The sequence below is a fragment of the Sturnus vulgaris genome, chromosome 8 (genome assembly GCF_052056855.1).
Source record: "Sturnus vulgaris isolate bStuVul1 chromosome 8, bStuVul1.hap1, whole genome shotgun sequence".
NCBI classification, from domain to species: Eukaryota; Metazoa; Chordata; class Aves; order Passeriformes; family Sturnidae; genus Sturnus; species Sturnus vulgaris.
Window position 1 is genome coordinate 25,004,807 of NC_142250.1, and position 20,164 is coordinate 25,024,970.

Sequence of the window (20,164 nt, forward strand, 5' to 3'; positions counted from 1 at the left end):
TACTATCTTTGTCAGCAGAGTGCAGTGAGAAAAGTAAACAAACAGCATCACTGATGACAAACTGATTTATGGAACTGTTTGTTACCATAATTTTCAGCATAGTCATGACTAAATGTCCCAATTCCGTGGCTGTTAAGAACACTGCAGGGGCAGCTGCTAGCTGTGTGCCCTTAGTACTCATCAAAAGCTCGTTGTGGATGGGGTTTGGAATAGGGTCTGTTGAGAATATTTTTAAGAGACAATTTTTCATCTCCCTTTAACAGAACCTATATGAAACAGCTTCTAATCCTGGTTTCTTCTGGCAAATATTTCATAAGTAAAACCAAATCAATATGTATAATTTGGGAGAAAATTTAAAAGCAGAAAATTTGCCCCCAAATTGAGAATAACCTTTTAATTTTATCCTCTTTAATCCTCTGATAATTTTTGTGCTTCTCCTACAGAAAAGCAATTTTGCTAATCACCTTTGTGCCAATCCCTGCATTCCTAACAATAGCGTGAACAGCTTCCATCAAAGTCTTTGATGTGGGAAAGACACACACACACACATATAATCTGAAAACAATTCAGCTCCTTGGTTCTCAATGGTGAGCACTCTGCTTTAATAGAGTGCAAGTTCTGTGGAGGTTTCTAATCCTTTCTGCCAAACAGAAGAGACACAGTCAGGTAGCACACCTTATTCAGAAGTTAAAATAACATGTTACTTGCTCTTAGAGAAAATCAAAACAACTCAAGATCAAAAACAGATTCCGCCAACCTTAACGGGATAGACTTTCTACTCAGATAACTCTTGATCTAAGTGTGCAACAAGTAACCTGCTTTAATCCCTCAAAGCGATGGTGTTACAGATAAGTACTGTAGTAGCAGAGGAGGTGTCTTAAGTTTCAGAAATACACAAAAGCATTGGTTGGAAGGAAAAACAAAACAAAGAGCTGTCCACATGAATGTGTCTTTAGCTGGAAAGGTGTATTTGAGGGCACTGCAAATAATAAAACCCCTTGAAGACAGAAAAAAAAATGACAGGTAGGTATTCAAATGGTGTTTCTCCAGGCTGGATTTTATTGACTTATGCTGTTAAGGCTTTGCAGATATAGGCCCCCTGATGTTTAGTTTACAAACCCTGCAAGCCATGATGTTGGAATGGTCTGCTACTTCACAGAACCCTACCCCCTTTTCTAGAGGTTCAGAGTGGTCATGAGCCATGAAGAGGACTGGGATCTTTGTAAGACTTGGGAAAGATACATTATTATGCTTACACTGCACTGAGCACCTGCTTCGAGTCCTTTATGAGTGTGAATAATGCAGTGGAAATAATCAGGTTACACATACAGTTTTAGGAATGGTTCAGAACCTTCCTTGCTTCTTGCTCCTGCAGATACCTACATAAGCACTTACTTTGGCATTGTCGCAAAGGCTAAGGCCATGGGGTTCTTAGTCAGCAATGCACAGCTTTGACAGGTCTGCAACAGGCAGTATCCAAAACCATGCCTGAGAAAGTGTGTTCAAGGGGACGCAGTTGCTGGTATACTTCACTTAAAAAAAGAACCCAGAGAAAGTAATGGATGACATCTACATTTTGGACAAAAAAAATAACTATTGTTACTATGTTGTAAGACAATTAATCCATACTTGAAAACAATGCCACATTTAAGAGCAATGTATTGTAATTTTTTTCTTCATACTGCTCTGTATCCCCTGCTTGGAGCACAGGTGACCTCCGAGATTACTGGGTGTAAACACCTTTCATCTTAACCAAATATTTCACAGTGGTTTATACCTTGGATTATAAATTGGAGGGCACTAAGGCCTTCCTTATTCAGATACACTTGCCCATACCTCAGAGCTTGGTATCTCAGAGGGTCATACTGCACGTGTTACTTGGCAGCCAGCTCCTTCTGGTCTGCACCAAGTAGTTTTCCTTGGTAAAGCAGCACAGCCACAGGCTGGAGACTGTCCACTGGAATTTGGGTGCCACACAGTGCAGGGAGACACACACTATGCACATGCTGCCTCTGCAGATTAAGAGAGCCTAGGACTAGAAGAGACCCCTTGAACTGTCTTGGTTTGATATCCTGAGTTAGGACTCTCCTAACTCACTTCCTGGTTAAGTTTTAGCAGTTGTGGTCAACACCCCCCCCCTTCCCCCAAGGAAAAAAACCTGAAACGAAACCCAACTGGTATTGTTTTTTATAAATCCTGTAATGGTGAATCCACCATAAATCTTGGTAAGCTGCTTCAACAGTTGATTTTTTTTCACTGCATAAGCACACTTTATTCATGAATTTGTTTCCCATCACCTTCTGTTAAGAGATCTTATCTCTTTGTCTGTTCAACGGAAGAGCCAGATTTTTTTTCCTGTTTCAGTGCTCATAAGGTATGATCACCTCACACCTTAACCTTCCCTATAGAAAGCTAAAATAGATTGAGCTTTTTGGGTCTTACTACAAAACATGTTTGACAGTCCTGTAATCATTCTTTACTACTCTTCTTTGAAACCCCTCTAGTTTTTAAACATCCTTCTTGAAGTGTTGTCTGGACAAATTATTTCCAAAACAGTCACAACAGAGTCAAAAACAGAGCTAAAAGCTCCCAGCTCTTGTTTTTTTCCCAGGACAGCACTAGCCCAGCCCTTTGGTCATAGCACTGCAGAAGGAGCTCACATTCAGCTGATTATTCATCTTAATGAAGTCTTTACGGAATTGCAGCTTTGCAGGATAGAGTTACATCCTTTCAGTGTGACCTACATTCTTTGTTCCAAGATGTGAGACTTTACATTTGGCTTGATTGAAATACATATGATGTGATTATGCCTAAACTTAACTTAGGGGTATGCAGCCATAAGCATCCTTTGCCTCTTGCCCCATGCTTTGTGCCTCCTGCAAAGCTCTGCTAAGAAGGATTTCAGATTTTTTTTCAGATTGTTAGTAAAAATATTTAATAGTGTAGGGTGCATAAGCAGTCTCCGCGGGCTCCTACTGGAGAAAGACCAACTTGATAATGTCTTTGCAATAACAATTTAAGTCAGAGAAATCACTCAGCTTATAATAATTTTAATGTTTCAGAAAATATTGTAGTCTGTTAAAAAAAGAACCAAATTTTATATTAGAAGGATATGAAATTGACATAAAACTTTCATTTTCATTCACACAAAGTTTTAATAATCTTAAGCAAAACTTGTTGTATTACCTCCCTTTCAGCTGGCTACTTAAGTCCTGTACTAGATGTGCTGTTATTTCACCTTAGCTCAAACTCAGGTTGAGAAATTTTTAATTACTCCAGACATCACTCCTCAAAAAATGCTGATAAAAAATCTGCTGCCTTCTGAAACTTCCTGGACTTCCAGGGTATATTAAAACTCAGGATAAATGGACCAGAGAGCTCCTTATCTGGCAGTTTTGAACCTCGAAAATATGAGGCTTCCAGACCTGGTGATTTATGCATAGAAGTATTTGGGAGCTTGAGATTAGACAGACAAGATGACCTTCTGGAATAGGATGCAAGTACTGTCAAATGGCCTGTATACTATGGTAACCTCATTATATGCTGAAATTTATTATCCTACTCCACCCTGCAAAATGAGATGTAGATTGTGGTGGCTAAGTGATACCTGTGCAACGCATTCTAGGCAGATGATGAACTTCTTAAAATTTATCTATTTTTTTTATTCTGAGGGAGAAATTTCCCCAGCATTTCAGGCTTCTGTAAAGTGGAAAGTACTATAAGAAAGAATAACACAACTAGACTCATATTTTCCTGCTCCACTGTCTGTGGAGAGCTACTTTGCCATTTTGGACCAGAATCCTTCTTCGTTGTCAGTACTCCAGGCTCCTGTGGATGGCAACAATGACTCAGTTATTATGAACTGTTCTTTCGAGGTGGTGTCCTTGTGCATGTGTACACACGTGTGAACTGTGAGCACTTTTCAGACCCCACTCTGTGGAGCTCTGGAGGGGGGAATGGACTGCAAGGAAGGGTGCTGGTAAGAAGCCAGCCCTAGATCCATTGTAGAAAGGCCTGCTCTTAGGTGGGGAAGACCCTTTCTTTTATGTGTCACAGGAATTTGGGAGTGTTGAAAACTGCTGTGGAGCACCAGATGACCCCTGCTGTCACTTCATGGGTGACAGGCACTCCTGACCCTGGTCAAGGATAATTAATGAGCATTAATCACCTTGCTGTTCACCTTCCTTTGCAAGGGTGCAGTACCTAGCTGATGTTGCTCCAGGTGGTGAGGCAGATGTTCTGGTTACCTGGGATCACCATCCCCACCATTAATTGTTCAAGTTATTAATGAATACTCGGATCAGGTGACGTTTCTAATCCCAGATAGGACGATACAGACCCGTCAGCCGGTAGCGGAGCGGCGAGGGGGTGTGGGGGAGGACAAGTGGCACAGGGGGAGTCCCAGCGGCTCCCGTTAATGAATTAATCCGCTAACGAGGGTGGGCTCGGCGGTCCGTGCCCCCTCCGGTCCCGGCAGCCGCCTCCTCCCCCGGAGGGGGCAGTGACAGGCAGCGGCTCCTGCCCCATGTGACTGGGGAGCGGCTGCCCCGTCCATGGCTTGGCCTCCCCCGGGCAGCAGCAGCTCCGGCTCCCGGGGAGGAGGGGCGGGAGCTGCTGCTCCATGGGGAGGAAGGGCAGCCCCCGATCCCCCCAGGCGGAGGGGGGATCCCGGGCCGCCTCCCCCCCCTCCCCGCTCTGGGCCTTACCTGAGGAGCTGCTGCTCCTCATCTGCTCCTACCTGGACGCGCAGGCCTTGGGCCGCCTGGCCCAGGTCTGCCGCCGCCTGCGCTTCCTCAGCAGCCGCGATGTCCTCTGGAGGCGCATAGCCCGCGGCTGCCTCAACTCCGGCTTCACCCAGCTCGGCACCGACTTGTAAGCGCGGCCTTCCCGGCGGAAGGGCGGGGGGCGGCGGCCGGGAAAGGCCGGGGATGCCGCGGCCCAGCCGGTTGCCAGGGCCGCGCTGCGCGCCTGGCGTGGCCGGCGCTGGGCCGCGAGGGGCGGGGGACGCGGGGCCATTCCCGAAGCGCGGTTGCGCCGCCCTTTCCCTGCGCCAGGAGGGGCGGCGAGGGCACAGGAAGGGCCTCCCTGGGAGGGAGCGGCCCATGGCGCACCCCGGGGCGGCGGGGCCCGGCCCCGACGCTGCCCAGAGGGGTTGGGGGAGGCGCCTCGTGTCCCCGCGAGGGAGCGGGCGAGGCTGGCGGGGCTGCGCGGGGTGTCTTGAGTGGCAGGCCCAGCGGGAGGGCTGGAGCGTTAGGCCCTGTCCACATCTGCAGAACTCTGTCCAGTTCTGGCGTCCTCAATACAAGGAGCTATGGGTGAGGGTCCAGGGCAGAACACGAAGAATCATAAGGGGTTTGGAACATCTTCCCTGTTGGGGGACGCTGTGAGAGCCAGGCCTGTTCAGTCTAGAGATGACTGAGAAGGATCTCATCAATGCATATAAGTATCTCAAAGGCTGGTGCTAGCAGCAGGATGAGTAGCAATGTCCAGAAACTAAAACAAACAAAGTTTCACCTCAGCATGAGGAAGAACTTTATGCTGAGGGTGGCAAAGCACTGGAAGGGACTGCCCAGGGAGGGCATGGAGTTTCCCTCTGGTAACACTCAAAACCCACCTGGACTCATGCCTGCTCTGGGTCACCCTGCTTTGGCAGGGAGGTTGGACTGGATTATATCCAGAGGTCTTTTCCAGCCCAAATAATTATGTGATTTTGTGATCTTCTTGGTTCCCAGACCCCTCCAAACACTGAGGCTTGGGGTCTCCAAGGTTAGGGAAGGTTGGAGCACGAGGAGATGGACAGACCTGCTTGTGCAGCTGGGGTGGATCCTGTATGCCTGCATGCCCTCCCCACTTCTGAGCAGTGATCCCTGCTGTGGTCTTGAAAACACCTCAGAGAAAAATCTGCAAGGGAGCAAGGCCTAGGATGGCATCCTGGGAAAAGGCTGGAGGGTGAGCTTAGTGCATTCTTAGGTGAAAGAGCTTTTCTGGGCCCCCAGGAACATTTGTGTGTTAGGTTTTCACAGAGCAGCTTGCTGGTATAAATGGTAATGGCTGGCACAGAGAAAGTGACTCCTGGACTTTTCATGGCTTCTGAGTTTTAAAGTTTTTTGAGTAGGAATTGTTCGAGGTTTTTTTTCTGCAGTCTTTATTTTTCCCTCAGTTCAACAGCACAACGTAGGTTAGGAATAGGGTCAAGCCCTCTAGGCTTTGCAGTGTGTATTATACCAGTATCTTTCAAATGAAGTTCCTTTGAGGCTTGGGCCTTGGCAGTGGTTGGTGAGGATTCAGAGTTTGCCTTTTGTCTGAGGCAACCTCACAAAGTGGACTTTTCTTCCTCATTTAAGGATCCCAAGAGAAGTTTGTGTTCTTAGGATCTATGAATCCCTTCCCGTGGCTTCTCTTTAGCTGCCAGCATGGATCTTGTTTGTCATTCAATGACTCAGTATTGTTTCCATAAACACTGTGGTGACATGACTCAAAAGAAGGGATGGCAGGTTTTGACCCCTGTTTTGCTGTCTGACGTTGCTGTGTCATCAATGCATAGACTTTAGAGAAACATTATGGCTTCTGTTGGCAGGAGCAGAAATTTGGTGGTGCTGAAAATCCTTGTGTTGGGTTTTCAGGCCAGCACTTCAACTTGCTTGGTATTCACAGGTTGGAAGTTAAGCACAGTTCCCTTGGAAGTCAGCAGGAATAAGCACTGTGGAATGGCTGTGCGTTGGACTCTTGTCTACTGTGATATATGATTTTGTCTCCTGAGGAAATGAAGTTCTGTATTTTTCATTAAGAATAAGGTGATACTCTGCTCCTTCAGTTGCAGGAGGGATCAGGTGTACAGCAGAGCAGGTGCAGTGTGTGTAAGGACCACCACTTCCCCCTGTGGAGGAATGCAGGTCTATAAACAGCTACAGAAGAGATTTGCTAGGTCAGAGGGTTTCAGGGAAGGGAAGGCTGCTTGAGTGTCATGAACTCACAGGGATTTCAGTGCTGTTAGATTTGCTATGAACAGGGTTTTTTTTGTAATTCTAGGATGTACTTTTGTGCTATGTCCTATTTTCAAGTTTTCCTCAAACAACTCCAGTACTGAGAGCTGCTTTTAGCATTGGTCAGCACTTCCTTGGTCCTGGGGAGTTCAGTCATGGGTAACACACCAAGTTACATTGCAAGTGGTTATGAGGAAACCTGGAGATATATCTGGAGGATGATTCCTTTAATTACTTTTAACTTCATAGAAGGCTCAGAAAGTCTCTAGTTCCTTGAAATAGTGTACCAAATCCTGTGGAGAATATCTGAAAAGCAAACACTTGTTTTCCCTGGATGGAGATCTAGTATCTGGGGGGAGTTACAGGAGTTTTACTCCAGTAGGGTAGGCAGTTTGGCAACGGATAAAAGGAACCAGGAGGTCTGGATATCTGGATATCTGAACATCTGCAGAAGAACCAGTATGGCTGCACGTGTTGAGTTGTACAGCTGTAAAATTCGTACTTAGCTGAAGAAGAGTTTAATAGTCTCTGTGGCAGCTCAGGGGTTTTAACTAGCTATATCTGTTTTGTAGCACTTGCTCGTCGTGCATGCCCCAAAAGTGAAGAGCAATCTCCCAGATTGCTTCTCTTGCATTTGAGGGAGTAAGATTTGCAGAGAGATACTCTGTTTTATTCGAGTAATCAGTACGAGTTGGAGTGGGAGTTTAGGCAAGCTTCTGGGCACAACTTCCTTATGAATAGCAGTTTTAAGTAGGAACCTGGTAGATTGCTCATTGAAGGCTAAATTCGAGCTGAGTAGGTATTTAAGCTAAAATATTACTGTGTAAATAGAATGGTGCTGAAGATGATGGATAGCTGGAACTTCTTGATAACTGTGCTTTCTTAGCGATATGGAGTAACTCTTGAGTTTGTCAAGCTTGGCTTTGACTCACTCAGGAGCTGAAGCTTCTGTTGCATGTTTTGGCTAATGTTGCATGAGGTGAACAGTAGTTTTTAGTTTTGAGATATTTTTTTGCAATACTGTGTGCAATTGAGAAAGCAAAGGCTGGAACCGTTTATGGTTAATGTACTTAATAAAATAACATGCATGGTTCTCACATTAGATCTTAAACTGATGGTCCCTGGGAGGCTGGCATAAGTTAAAAACTAGTCTAGGGAGTATTTACAGTTTAAAATAAAAATCCATCTCAGAATAGTTTGATCATTTCTGCTGTTAAGTGGCTTTTGATAAGCCATCTGTTAATGCTTTGTAAATAGCAATACATTTGAGCCTAAAGGAGATAGCTGTGAAACTTAACCCCTGCCTCCACTTTTCCATTTTTAAAAAGGCGATTAACTTGAAAATGACACTATTTCTTTAAAATGTTATTTCTGTTGGGTATATGTTCAGATAATTGTAACAACAAGGATCAGAAGGAACAAGCTGTATCTTGTATGTGAAAAAACTGTTTGCACAGTCAGCTTGCTTATAAAACTTCTTTTTGCCAAAATAGGGAAGAGGTAAGATTGATAAAAAACTGGTTGCAAACCCCTAACTGTTAGCAGCATGGAGAATAAAAATAGTAGTATATGTAAAAATATTCGATTTTACCTATTTTTTAAAATTGTCATCCTGGCTACATACTTTTAAAATTTGCCAGCTGTGGTTTTCTCTGGACACATGCTTGCACTTAAATGATATTAAATTAAGTTGCTAATGATGTCAAAGGAAGATGTGGACTCAAGCCCAGACACTAGCTGTTATGCTGAAAGGCATATTCGCAACATTGACAATCTCTCATATTTCCCCTTTCTGATGGATTCAGCCAAATGGGAGTCACAGATGTAAGCCAAGTTAAGTATTTAAGGCCTGGATTCAATTGTGCACTTGCAGGAGAAGAAAGAAGTTTGCTTTGAGGGATGTATCTGTACACTTCATTCCTTTGGCAGAGGGGAAACACTAGGTTCACATCCACCTGAGTCACTGTGTCTTAGGGATAGTAGGGGCTGACCTGGAAGAGTTCTTAAAGCACATTCTCAGTGTTAAAAATGTGCTGTTTCTTCGTTGAATCAGCAATAATTAAATGTTCAATAGAATATTGTGTTGCTATTATGGAAGTACATATATATATATATATATGTGCTCCTTGGCATCTAACTGTGAGTCTTTCCAAATCAGGTTGTCACTTCTGCTGTACAGACAAGTTAATTTTATGTATAGACCTGTACTACTACAAGACCTTGTCATGAGGATGGTAAAAAGAGTCCCTATGCTAAGATTTTTACTCAGTCGTAGGAGCAGCTGAAGTAAAAGCTGAGCCACATCTTCAGCATGTAAGGTGAAAAGAGAATTTTTCATTTCAAAAATGCGTGACAGCATATCACAGAAAAGTTAAGGCTTAACAATACTTTCTGCAGCTAAACTGTAGCTGAGTAGTAACACAAAGCCTTTGGGGGTTTTGGTGATATAGTGATATTACAGTTGTGTCCTGTAGTCCGTGTCTGTTTTGCCAGCTGTTGTACAGGCCCAGCAAGAGCAGTCTCTGCCCTGATGAGCTTGCTGCCTAAATAGCCAGAGTAAACAAGGGCTGAAGGGGAAGGAGAGGCAGGGAGATGTCAACCAAGCTGCCCTCTGTGCAGCAGGTCAGTGTCAGAGCCAGGAATAGCAGAGGGTGCTTTAAGCCTTTATCCAGGGCCTGCTTGCTGGACCACCTTGGACTGGAGAAATTGGAGAGGCAAAGAGCTCATTGTAAGGTGATTCTTTATTTAAGGAATGGAAGAAAGGAATAAAGTTGCAGCTGGGCTAAACTTATTTCCTCTTTGTTACAAAGGAATTTTAGAGGGCAGGTTAGAAGTTGGAACCTAAATAGCTTGACAATTTGCTCTTTGTAATGTATTAATAGATGTCAAAATATAGAAAAGTTTTCTCTTTCCCTGTCTCCTGTTCTGCCTTGCCCCTTAGGATCTTGGTATATTCTCCAGTTCAGAGAGCAGATTCATTAATGGAGAGATTTATCATCTATGAGCGTTTAAGAGCTTGTGTAAGCATTTTGGTGAGTTAATAAAAACTGTGTTTTCTCCAGATTTTGGAAAAATGTATACACCTACAGGAGCAGGAAATGGCCAATCTATGCAAGTCAAATCCAAATGCAAACTGCAGCAATCATAGGAGACCTCAGCCTTCACCACGTAGGGGGAGGGAGTGTGAATGCTTGTAAAGCTGCTTCAGTTTCCTTCATCTTTTAAAACTTGATTTAAAAACAAAGTTTCATTACTTTAAGACAGAAATGAAGAAGGCAATGAACTGGTGCAGATGATGCAGAGGGGAATACTCTGGGGAGGATATTGCAGTAATAGAAAAAGCTTGGAAGAGGGAATGCAGCTCTTGCTTTGTGCTGGAAAAGTCAGTGGTTTTTATAAACTGCCATTATAATTATTCTTACTCAGTCTTAAACTGTTAGTGCTGAGCATGACAGATCTGCCAGGACAACTACACAACATTGAAACTGCTGCTTTTTCTGGGAATGTGAAGTTGTTTGTAAGAGTTCTTTGAGGCCTGCCTACCCTTCCCTTAAGATCTTCACTAGTTCGAAGAGGAAGAAGAATTTTATGTAGTTCAGGGCTTAAAATATTTGTGCTTTGTTTGTTGCTGTTACCCCCGTTGGACTAGCTGTGGGTTATTTCATTCTATCCGAGTAATACTCTGACAATCTACTCTTTCAAATCAGAATACACATGACACCTCTTCAGCAGCTTCAGGTTTTCTGATAATCTTTCCAGAGCATTGCATTTTTTGAAGAAGCCCAGATTTCGTCACCAAAAAGCCTGTGCAACTCCCTGGAAGATTCCAAATCCTGCCTGGAGTTTCTAGCCAATATCCCATTGCAGTCACTTATAAGGGAGAGGCCATCTGATGGCAGAGTAGCCTGGCTTAGTCTTGGTGGTGGTGGTTTTTTGGGAAGCCTTTGTGAAAGCGTGTGTCCTTGCTGTGTGCACAGAAATTTGTTTGTGCCTCTGCCTTCTTCATGAGGTGACTTGTTCACAAGAGCTGTTTCGTGGAGCAGTTTGCAGCCTGGTAACATCTGAGCTGGCATAGACACAGCAGGGGAGGCAAGGAACAGTGGACAGAGCTCTTCCATCTTGGAGTTATTTGAATCCATGTCCCGTAAGGAAGGGGGAGCACAGAGGACAGGCTGAACATGGCAGTAAAGCTAAATAAGGGTCATGTGCTAAAGGAATGCCGTTGGAATTTTTGTCCTGGAAGAGACATTTTGAAAGCTAGCCGACTTGTTGAGGACAGCAGCAGGGGCTCCTGACATAAATAGCTTTTCCCTCTCGCCTGGCTGTTGGTGGCCCATGACTTGTAACTGCACTGAGGCCCTGCCATTCAACAGGTGTGTCCTGACTACACAAATAAGTGCAGTTGGTCCTTGTGTTAGCCAGCCTTGCCACAGGGCCAAGGTTGATAGTGGGGCTTAGCCACTGTGACCTGTTTTTTCTCTGTATGACCCTTCCAGTCAGGCCTCAGGCAGGCTGGTGACAGCTTTTATGCAGACAGCAGATTTTGTCCACAGAAGAAATTCAGTCTCAGTGGGTCTCTGCAGAGTTGCATTTCCAGATGAGCTCTTCAGTACTTAAAATGCAGCAAAACATGAAGGACTTTGGTGGATTAGGGTGCCCCATGCAGCTGGGAAAATACACGGTATGACATGTTGGTGTTATCTTCTGTAACATGGTCTATGTTGTTGCAGGCACCACTGTTTTGGCACATGCTGAAATTGTAGACAGCCAGCAGAAATCTTCCTGGGATGCAGTACAGCACAGAAGCTCTTGCTGTTGCAGAAATACCATTTCTGGTGGCAAAGGACTTTGGGTGGGGAGGGGATCATTGAAGGCAAGATCAGTTGGAGGTGAAGCTTTAGGAGGTGATATGCCCTGGCTGAGTGATTCTTTCATTGCTTTCTTTTGGCCAGCAACTGCCTTGGTACCTGAGGTCACCTGGGTCAGTGGTGCTGTATGGGGACAGTTCCAGTCTCTTACTTCAGCAGCTGGGAAGTGGGGTCCAGAAGGAATATTACATTTCTTTTGGTAACTCTGCCAAGAAAGAGAGGAAATTCATAATTTGAGCAAAATACTTTTAGCTTTTTTTGTAGGGTGGGGAGAAGTAGGAAGGGGGAAATGAAAAATCCTTTATAATGGGTTGCTTGGGATGACTTTACTCTTGGAGCTCTCTTTCAGGCTGTAAGAAATGTTCACCTTCTCTTTCTTAGTATAACAAAGTCTTTGTAAAGGGAGCCTTCATCAGGAGTGCATGCAATTGGAAACATGCATTGGCTCAGGTCATGTGCTGCACTATGATTTGGGATCCTGATGGAGTGCTTTTTGGTGGTAATTAGGTAATAACAAAGACAGCCCTGCATGTCCTGAATAATGTAACTTTATCAAATATTGATAATTGCAATGCCCTAGCAGAGGTGTAAGATGATGCTCTCTAAAGGGCTTTAAGACAATTTTGCTTGAATTTCATTGTGTTTTCATAATCAGTGTTCACTGGCTCCTTCATGCCTGTCATCATTCTAGGATGCTGGACTGTACCTCAGTTGCTTTCTGATGCAGGCCTGTGTAGGTCCTGCTAAAAATAGCAGTCCTTCCCCAGTGAGTCAGCCTTCAGCAGTCTTGAAGTTCACTGCTGGGTGGCTTCTCTGGGAACACAAATGCCAAGATCTTGATTTCACAGAGTACTTAAGCATGTGCTGAATTTTAAGCATGTGGCTTAGTATTTTTCTGGATTGTATACTAAGAAAGATCAAGGTAGTCATTTGCCAGTGGATAGTGTTCCCTCCATAGCATTTTATATAGCATTTGGCTTCATAGGTAGTTCAGTCTCCTGAATCTTTGGATGTTCAATACAGTTGCTGAAGTAAGAGGTACCTAGTTAAGTCAACCACTCAGTTGTGTGATGTCTGTTGGTTGCCTCAGGTCATCATGGAAAAATTCTGAGAAGTTTGCAAGTGTAGAGAGTGTGTTGATCATGACTGAAACAAAACAGGCTCTTGTAAGATAGAAAAGGAATTTTTAATTAAATTGTTAAGTTTGTATGGTGATGCCCTTTTTAACTTACTAAGATTTGAGAGTTGTCATACTTTGCAGTGATACTCATCACATTTTTTGATGTATTCTGGGAGTTGCTCTTGGGGGGGTGATGTTGAGGAAGCAAATCAAATGATCAAATTTTATATCAGCACTTGATTCCATAACTGGGTTTGATTTAACTTCTGATATAAAGGATCAAATGTCTCTGACCAACACTGCACTTCAATCTTTGCTGCCTCGTAACTGGCAAAGGAGAGGAATGTGTCAGTCCAATTTCTACATCATCTTTCCCCATGTTCTCCATATTCTGGTCCTTTTCTTGCATCTATTTTAAATAAATAAAATGTCTGGGATATAAAAGCAGGATACTTTTAAGATATGTTTAAATTAGCTGGATCCAGAATGGCTGGATGAATAAAATATCTATTAAGAGTAAAACAAGAAAAAAACAAAACAACACCATCACCACCATCCTCCCAAATCCCATCAGACCTCTCCCATGTAGTCTCCCCACCCAACCCTCATCCTCTCCAGGATGAGGGTTGTTCCTCCAGTAACTGTTCATATGTGGGAAAGAACGAGGTGTCTGTTACAGGAGTAACTGCAGTAGTGAACTGGAGCTCTGGGCCAAGCCAATGTGTGACTCTTCAGAACATCCATTTTCAGCAGCAGGAGGGTCAAGGCCTGCTATGAAAGGGCCCAGCAGGGTAATGTGGAAGCTGCTTTTTTGACCGTGGAGTCACCTTTTTCAGAGCCTTGGAAATTACATCTAGTCTTAGTAGGGTTTATGCATTGACCTCAGAATGTCTGGTTGGGCCAGCATGTGTTGGGAGGGGAATGTGGCACGAGTGTGTTTTCCATCACTATGCAAGCTGGTGACTTAAAATCTGTATGTGGGGAGAACTTAACTGAGGGTTGAGTGTAGGGAGTAGAAGTGTTTTGGAGTAATGAATGGAATTGGATGTAGGCGGAAAGCCTGAGCTCTGTCTGGGAGAGTAATAAGCTATGATGAGAGTGGACCTGACCTGACTTTTCAGTACTGTGCATTCCTCATCTCAGACACTATCTGGCCTCATGGGCTCTTGCAAGTGCTCCCTTTAAAAAAAGGAATTCCTCTTCTTGCAGCCTAGTCTAACTCTATTTTGGTTTTGTTTGTTTGTTTTTAAATGGCTATGAAAAATAAAGAGCCTGTAGCTTTCTAAATTCAGTTTTAATTGGTGTGGCTCTACTGATCATAAATGTAAACTTGCAAAGCTTTCTAGAGGATGAAAAGCTTTTCTGTGTGTGGTTTCTGTTTTTGTTTAAAATGGGTCACATGCCCAGGAATGCAGTCAAATTATAATGGTGACTAAGTGCCGGAAAGCATAGAAAAGAGGAGGGAAGGGTGAGCAGAAAAAAAAGAGCCTGAGGCTATGGAAGGAAGGCTGGGAAAGTAAGAATCTGGCCAGACCCCTGGGCCAGGTTAGAGATTTCTACACCCATTAACAACCACAGGAGATGTTTATTTACAGGGAGCTAATCTTTATTTTAAAAATGACAGAGTACCCAAAAACACTACTTTTGGGAAGTGGAATGGAGGGACTATAGGGATGGGAGGAGGAAACTGATTCTGATGAGGCACCAGTTCCCATCTCTCAAGGATCTTCTCCCTAGGCATCTGGGTGTGTTGGCTGTTGAGAAATGCATGAATGCACGAAAGTGGGATAAACTCTTGTAGTCTAGTAAGTGGTTCATAACCCCTAGTTACAAAGGATAACTTCTAGAGTTTCTTCTTGTTTGTAGTTTTCTGATCTTTTCTACCTAAGCAGCTCCAGCAAGGATATTGAATAATGGAATTTATGATATGAGAAAGATGGGAGCTAAAGCTGCCTTTCCCTGTGTCTTTAATCAACTCTGGATCATGAAAAACAAAACAGATGTTGAACAGCTGCTTCAACTGGGTATATTCATGTAGACTCTAAGGAGACCTTGGTCTCAGGTCTCTGTGGTACCTACTTTTTGTCACATCTTGAAGAGTGTTGATCTTGGTTTGTCTCAGCTCATTCCAATAACTTTGATTTGTAACCCAGCAACAGCTATATGAGCTATAGTCTCTCTTTTAGTAGCTTGTCTGACTGTAAAGAAAGAATTTTCCAGTGGTATGCTGGAATTCTCTATCCTTTGGTGAGCTGCTGCAAAGGATTAGTTTTTCTTGTGTGTGTGCATTGGGTGGTTTATACACATGAATGTATTTTATCTTTAGTTTGGACACATCTTGTTTTCTGACTATTGTATCTGGTTATGTGATTGTCAGACAGGTGAGACTCTGGAGCAGTTTCTTTACTAGTCCTTCTGGATAGACACCTGGCTTCAGTGTTCTGACTAGTGTTTCCTCCATCTGTTCTTGTGTGGCGTTGTCCTTGTCTTTAATGGCTCTTGTCAGGTGGTGTCCTATATCTCTGGTTCTTCTGGTGGTTTCTTTCTGTTTAGATTACTTTTTGTCTGTGCTGCATTCAGTATGCTTGATCAAGTCTTGATCACATTTGAGGTTTGTGATCATCAGAGGTGGCTTTCTTTGCTGATAACCCTCCACGCTTGTCAGTGTTCCTTTCTTGTCAGCGCTCACGAATGTGCTCACTGTACTGTGGCTCTGGCACCATCAGTGTGTGTCAGTTCATCATTGTGAAAACGGGTTGAGAGCTTACCTGTGGCCATCTTGAGTCCATTTGTTGTCCAGAAGACATCAGTCCTGGTTGCTAATCTCATCTCTCCTCCTCTGTCTGCAGAGCTGCTGGCATTCCAGTGAAGGAAAGGGTGAAGGTATCTCAGAACTGGAGGCACGGACGCTGCCGGAGGGAGACAGTCCTGAAATGGAAATGCAAGCAAGTGCCTTCTTTCTCTTCTTCTTTGTTATGTGACAAGTGCTGTAGGGCCTTGGGTTTGTACCTGTGCCCTGAAATGAGATGTTTCCTGCTCCTTGTGCTCCATGGGGTTGCTGACTTATTTTGGCTGTTGCTGGCTAGCTGGATGTGGGGTAAGCAGAATTGCTGCCTTGCCCTGGGGATTCATTCTGTCAGGAGTTTCTTTCTTAGTAATTTGAATTTGTCTTTGTTTTGATCTGTTCAGTTCTAGTCATATTTAGCAACCTTTGCTACAGATTTCAAACTGTTGCACTCATGTCTACTGCTGTATACCATGAGCAATCCTTTGTCCTGCTCTCACGATGAGCTCACCTTGATCCCAGATGTGGCCTTATGTGTCCCCTCAAAATGCTTCATTTGTCTCTGGTGATTTGTCCTGGACCCTGATTTGGATGTACAAATCTAAAATTCATATGCCTTTTGCTCCTTCATTCTCATGCTTCTCTCCTTCACTTAAAAAAAAAAGTATATTTGACATTAATGATAGGAGCCTGTTGTTAAATTCTTGTCTGCAAAGGTGTACTTGGCCTTCAAAGCAGAGCATAAGATAGGTCTCTTGTCTAAGCAGCACATCTAAATTTTCATCTTTCACATCATCAGACTGAAGGAAAAATGAGACTATGGTTTGTTAGCTGCTGAAGAACAGGAACCTTCTACTGAGCTTTCATGCCCTTTCGTGCTGCGTAGATTGAAGTGGTGGATAATGTGCCACTTCTTGTCTAAAGTTCTGGGAACAGCTGTAATGAGCAGAGTGGGTTTTGGTGCAGGTTGTATACCTGCCTTTGAAGTGCTTGCAACCATCTGTGAAGACAGGCTCTGTGGATATTAGAGATCATTACTAAACCAGCTTCCCAAGTGAAAAGGCAAGGACTGATTTAATGAGGCCACCATCCAAATGGCATCCCCTAATTTTAATTTATCCTGCTTCAGATTTGTTACTTCTCCTTATGAAAAAGCCATAGAAAAAGGTAAAAAGCTAAACTTTTGCAAAAGGAGAGCCACAGAAACTGGCTGTAGTCTAGGTGAGCTGGATATTCACTTGGTTTTAGAGGACTGCATAGGAGTGGAGGAAGGAAGGGGAAATCAAAGCCTGCCTAAACCCAAAGCTCCTGCTCTGAAGATGCCTCTTACTTTTTCTATGTATATGATCAAGTCCCAGATGAATATTACAAACTCAACTGCTTTGTCCATGTGATTAAAAGCCTGCTACTGGAGATGAACACAGTCAAGCAGGAACCTTCTGTTTAATGAGCAATCTGGTCCTCTTGCTTGTTTCTAGTTGTTCATTGTGATGTTATGAGGTACAGCTATGTGTAATGACTCTGATGACACAGAAAATCATGACCTCTGAGAACAAATGATCTGAAAAAAGAGAGAGGCAGGTTTTTATGAGAAACTGCACTGCTTTCAATGCCATTTGTTCCTGAAGAGTTTGAAAACTGGAAGGCTGCTCTGTAGAAAGGCTCTGGATTTGCTCAGTGTTTCCATGGACATTGGTGCACTTGGCAATGACTGCAGAGCAGAGACAATTTCACAGATACATGCCCCATAGGATATGAGTCCCATGTGTCTTTGTATCTGGCCTCACTATATCCTGAAATCTTATTTGCTGATTCTCTGTTGGCGACACAAAAGCAAAATCTTGAGCAAAGATCTGACTACCCAAGTGTATATCTATTTTCTTCTGTATTTTGCTTTTGTTTCAAGAATAAATAAACTTCTTGAGATGGCAGGCTTGATTCAGATATTGCTTGAGTGTCTTCTCCTCTTCTTGGTCTTCCTGAAAGTAAAGCATATCTTCCATATATAATATCAAAATACTTTGGAATAGTTTTTTTGGCTCCACTGCCCTTGAATTGGAACCTGCCTGTACAAACCTGCCACTGTCCCACATAAAGCAGGGGTGAAAAGGGTGTATGGGCTCTTCTGAAAGATGGGCAAGAGAAATCAAGAGCTTGCTCTACAACTTATGGCTCAGCAGGGGAAGAGGTGTGAATGTAGAAAAATAACTCCACTGTATAATGAGCATAAAGTTCTTGGGTAGCCTTACAGTGCAGGAGGTAGGGTATTTTCGTGACATGCTCCCCTGCTTAGGGTTGTGTGGAATAGTGGCACTGTGGCATTGTGGTCTCTACTGGGCACCAGCAAATAGTGTTCAGGCTCAAGACTGATTGTTTGCACCAACAGCCTCACAATGAATGCTGTCTTAGAAATGCTTGGCATAGCTCACCAGCACCAGAGTCTTGATTCTTAAAAAGTACAGAGCTCATGTGCACGTTCAGGGGCCCTTAAGTATTTCCTATCTATGCTCACTAGACTTTTGGCCATCTTCTCTTTTGGAGATTCCATGCTTCCTTTTCCTCAGCTCTTGGTTAGAAAAATGCCAGCAATGTAATCTGCTTTTTATGTTGCTGGAGAAGCTTCACTTGTAGCTGTGCTGCTATATTAAGCCCTGCTTTTGCATGTGACCTGCTGCTCCAGCTTCACTTTTCTTGAGCAGACATTTGTTTTTGTTCATACGTTTGCATATGGAATTATTTTTTCTTTTTCTGTGAGGTTGCTTCGTTTCGTGTTCTCCCCACTACTGCATGCCCCCAACCTTCTGTCTATTTGCAGTTTGATGCCCTGGATGGAGCTGGATGGGGAGTATCTCTACCTGTCTCAAGCAGAGAACATCCAGGCCTATCACCTCTGTGCAGAGGGGACAGGTTTGCAACGTCACCCTCAAGCCATCTTCTCTGGCCACCAGGAGGACGTGTGTCGTTTTGTTCTTGTCAACTCCCACATTGTCAGTGGAGGGGGGTAAGTTGGGTGAATGAAGGAGCCTAAGGGTTTTGCCACTGAAGCTGGAAAGATTCTGTGTAACTCCAGCCCACAGCAGGGGGGCCAGTTTTGCTATACAGTGTCCTCATGTTTGGCTGTGGTCAGCTGCTGCTGCTTCCTCTCTTAAAATTTTGATTCTAGCCTGAAAAAGCTTCTCCTGCAGCAGTGAAAGAGCTGTGACTCATGCTGTTGACCTCAAAAAGTGCCCTTTGCTCTTGTTAACCTGTGTTGATACCCACAGGATTGTTGAATCGGGAATGACTGATCAGGCAAACGTGACTGCTGTGCAAGTTTCATTTCTTTCTCTGTTAGAGCCAGGGTAGCTACTAGACTATTCTAATAATCAGCACTGCTGGTTAGCTGGGACTGCAGTGGTGCTGAAAGTTTTCTAGAGACAAGTGTGTGTTTATGAGACCCACTGATAAAACTGTGGAGAGGGGAAAAATTGCCAAGCCTTCCAGCACACACACACTTCTCCAATTAATTTTGCATTTGACTGGCCTTTTACAGTTACAGCAAGTGATAGGACTTTCATTAATAGCTAAAACTTTAAAAATATACGCACCACTTAAACACAGAATTGGAAGAGACAAGCATGACTATCTACCCTGGGTATCATGGGACTCTCACCTGTGAAATGTAGACCAAAATTCAGGTGAAAATGAAGGCTTGCATTTAAAATTCCAGTAACTGTGTTGATTGAAAAAGGTCTAAATGTCTCTGTAGTTAATTCAAAGCACAGCACCCTGCGTGGCTGCTCTGAAATGCATGAGAAGCTGAGGCTTGGACATGGGTGAGAATGTCCTCTCACTTGTTCCCTTACTCCAGCCATTCAGCATACAGACAGGATTCTGGCAAGCTCAAAGCAGTAGGAGGAGAAATGGCTGCTTTGCTACAGTTTCTGCAGCTTAACACAAAGTGAAGGGTAGAAAGATAGCCAGGAAAATTTTCATGTGCATCAGATTAGGCTTTAACTGGCTGGATGTGAAATTGCAAGAGGATAGGTGATGTGTGAAGAGTGGAGGGTTAATAATGCTGCGTGAATTTCAGCCCCTGTCAGAGATCAGTCCTGGTCTTTTTGTAGCACTCCAAAGCATTAATGGAAGGTGCATGTCCAAGGGATACAAATTCCCTGCCTGTGGATTTGTTTTTCAGAGATGGCAGTATTGTCCTTCACAAGATCCATGGCTCCTACAGCGTCAAGTTCTCTGCACATGAGCAGGAGGTGAACTGTGTGGACTTCCAAGGTGGCCTCATTGTCAGCGGCTCCCGGGACCGAACAGCCAAGGTGAGCAGGGAATGTTTTCAGCAGCTGCAGGTGCTGCTGTAGAGGTGACTTCAGAGGTTTTGTGCCATGAATATTTAAGTGTCAGCAGAACTGTTGTG

At 43.8% G+C, this 20,164-nt stretch overlaps 1 protein-coding gene across 1 annotated transcript in view; it reads left to right on the forward strand.

Moving 5' to 3' along the window:
- Positions 1-4,351: 4,351 nt before the first annotated feature.
- Positions 4,352-20,164, forward strand: part of FBXW4 (F-box and WD repeat domain containing 4) — a 59,576-nt gene continuing 43,763 nt past the window's right edge. Inside the window, exons 1-4 of the mRNA XM_088169245.1 lie at positions 4,352-4,872; positions 15,821-15,916; positions 18,572-18,757; positions 19,934-20,066. Coding sequence (XP_088025371.1) covers positions 4,622-4,872; positions 15,821-15,916; positions 18,572-18,757; positions 19,934-20,066 — 666 coding nt within the window. The 5' untranslated portion in view covers positions 4,352-4,621. The remainder of the gene's footprint in view (positions 4,873-15,820; positions 15,917-18,571; positions 18,758-19,933; positions 20,067-20,164) is intronic.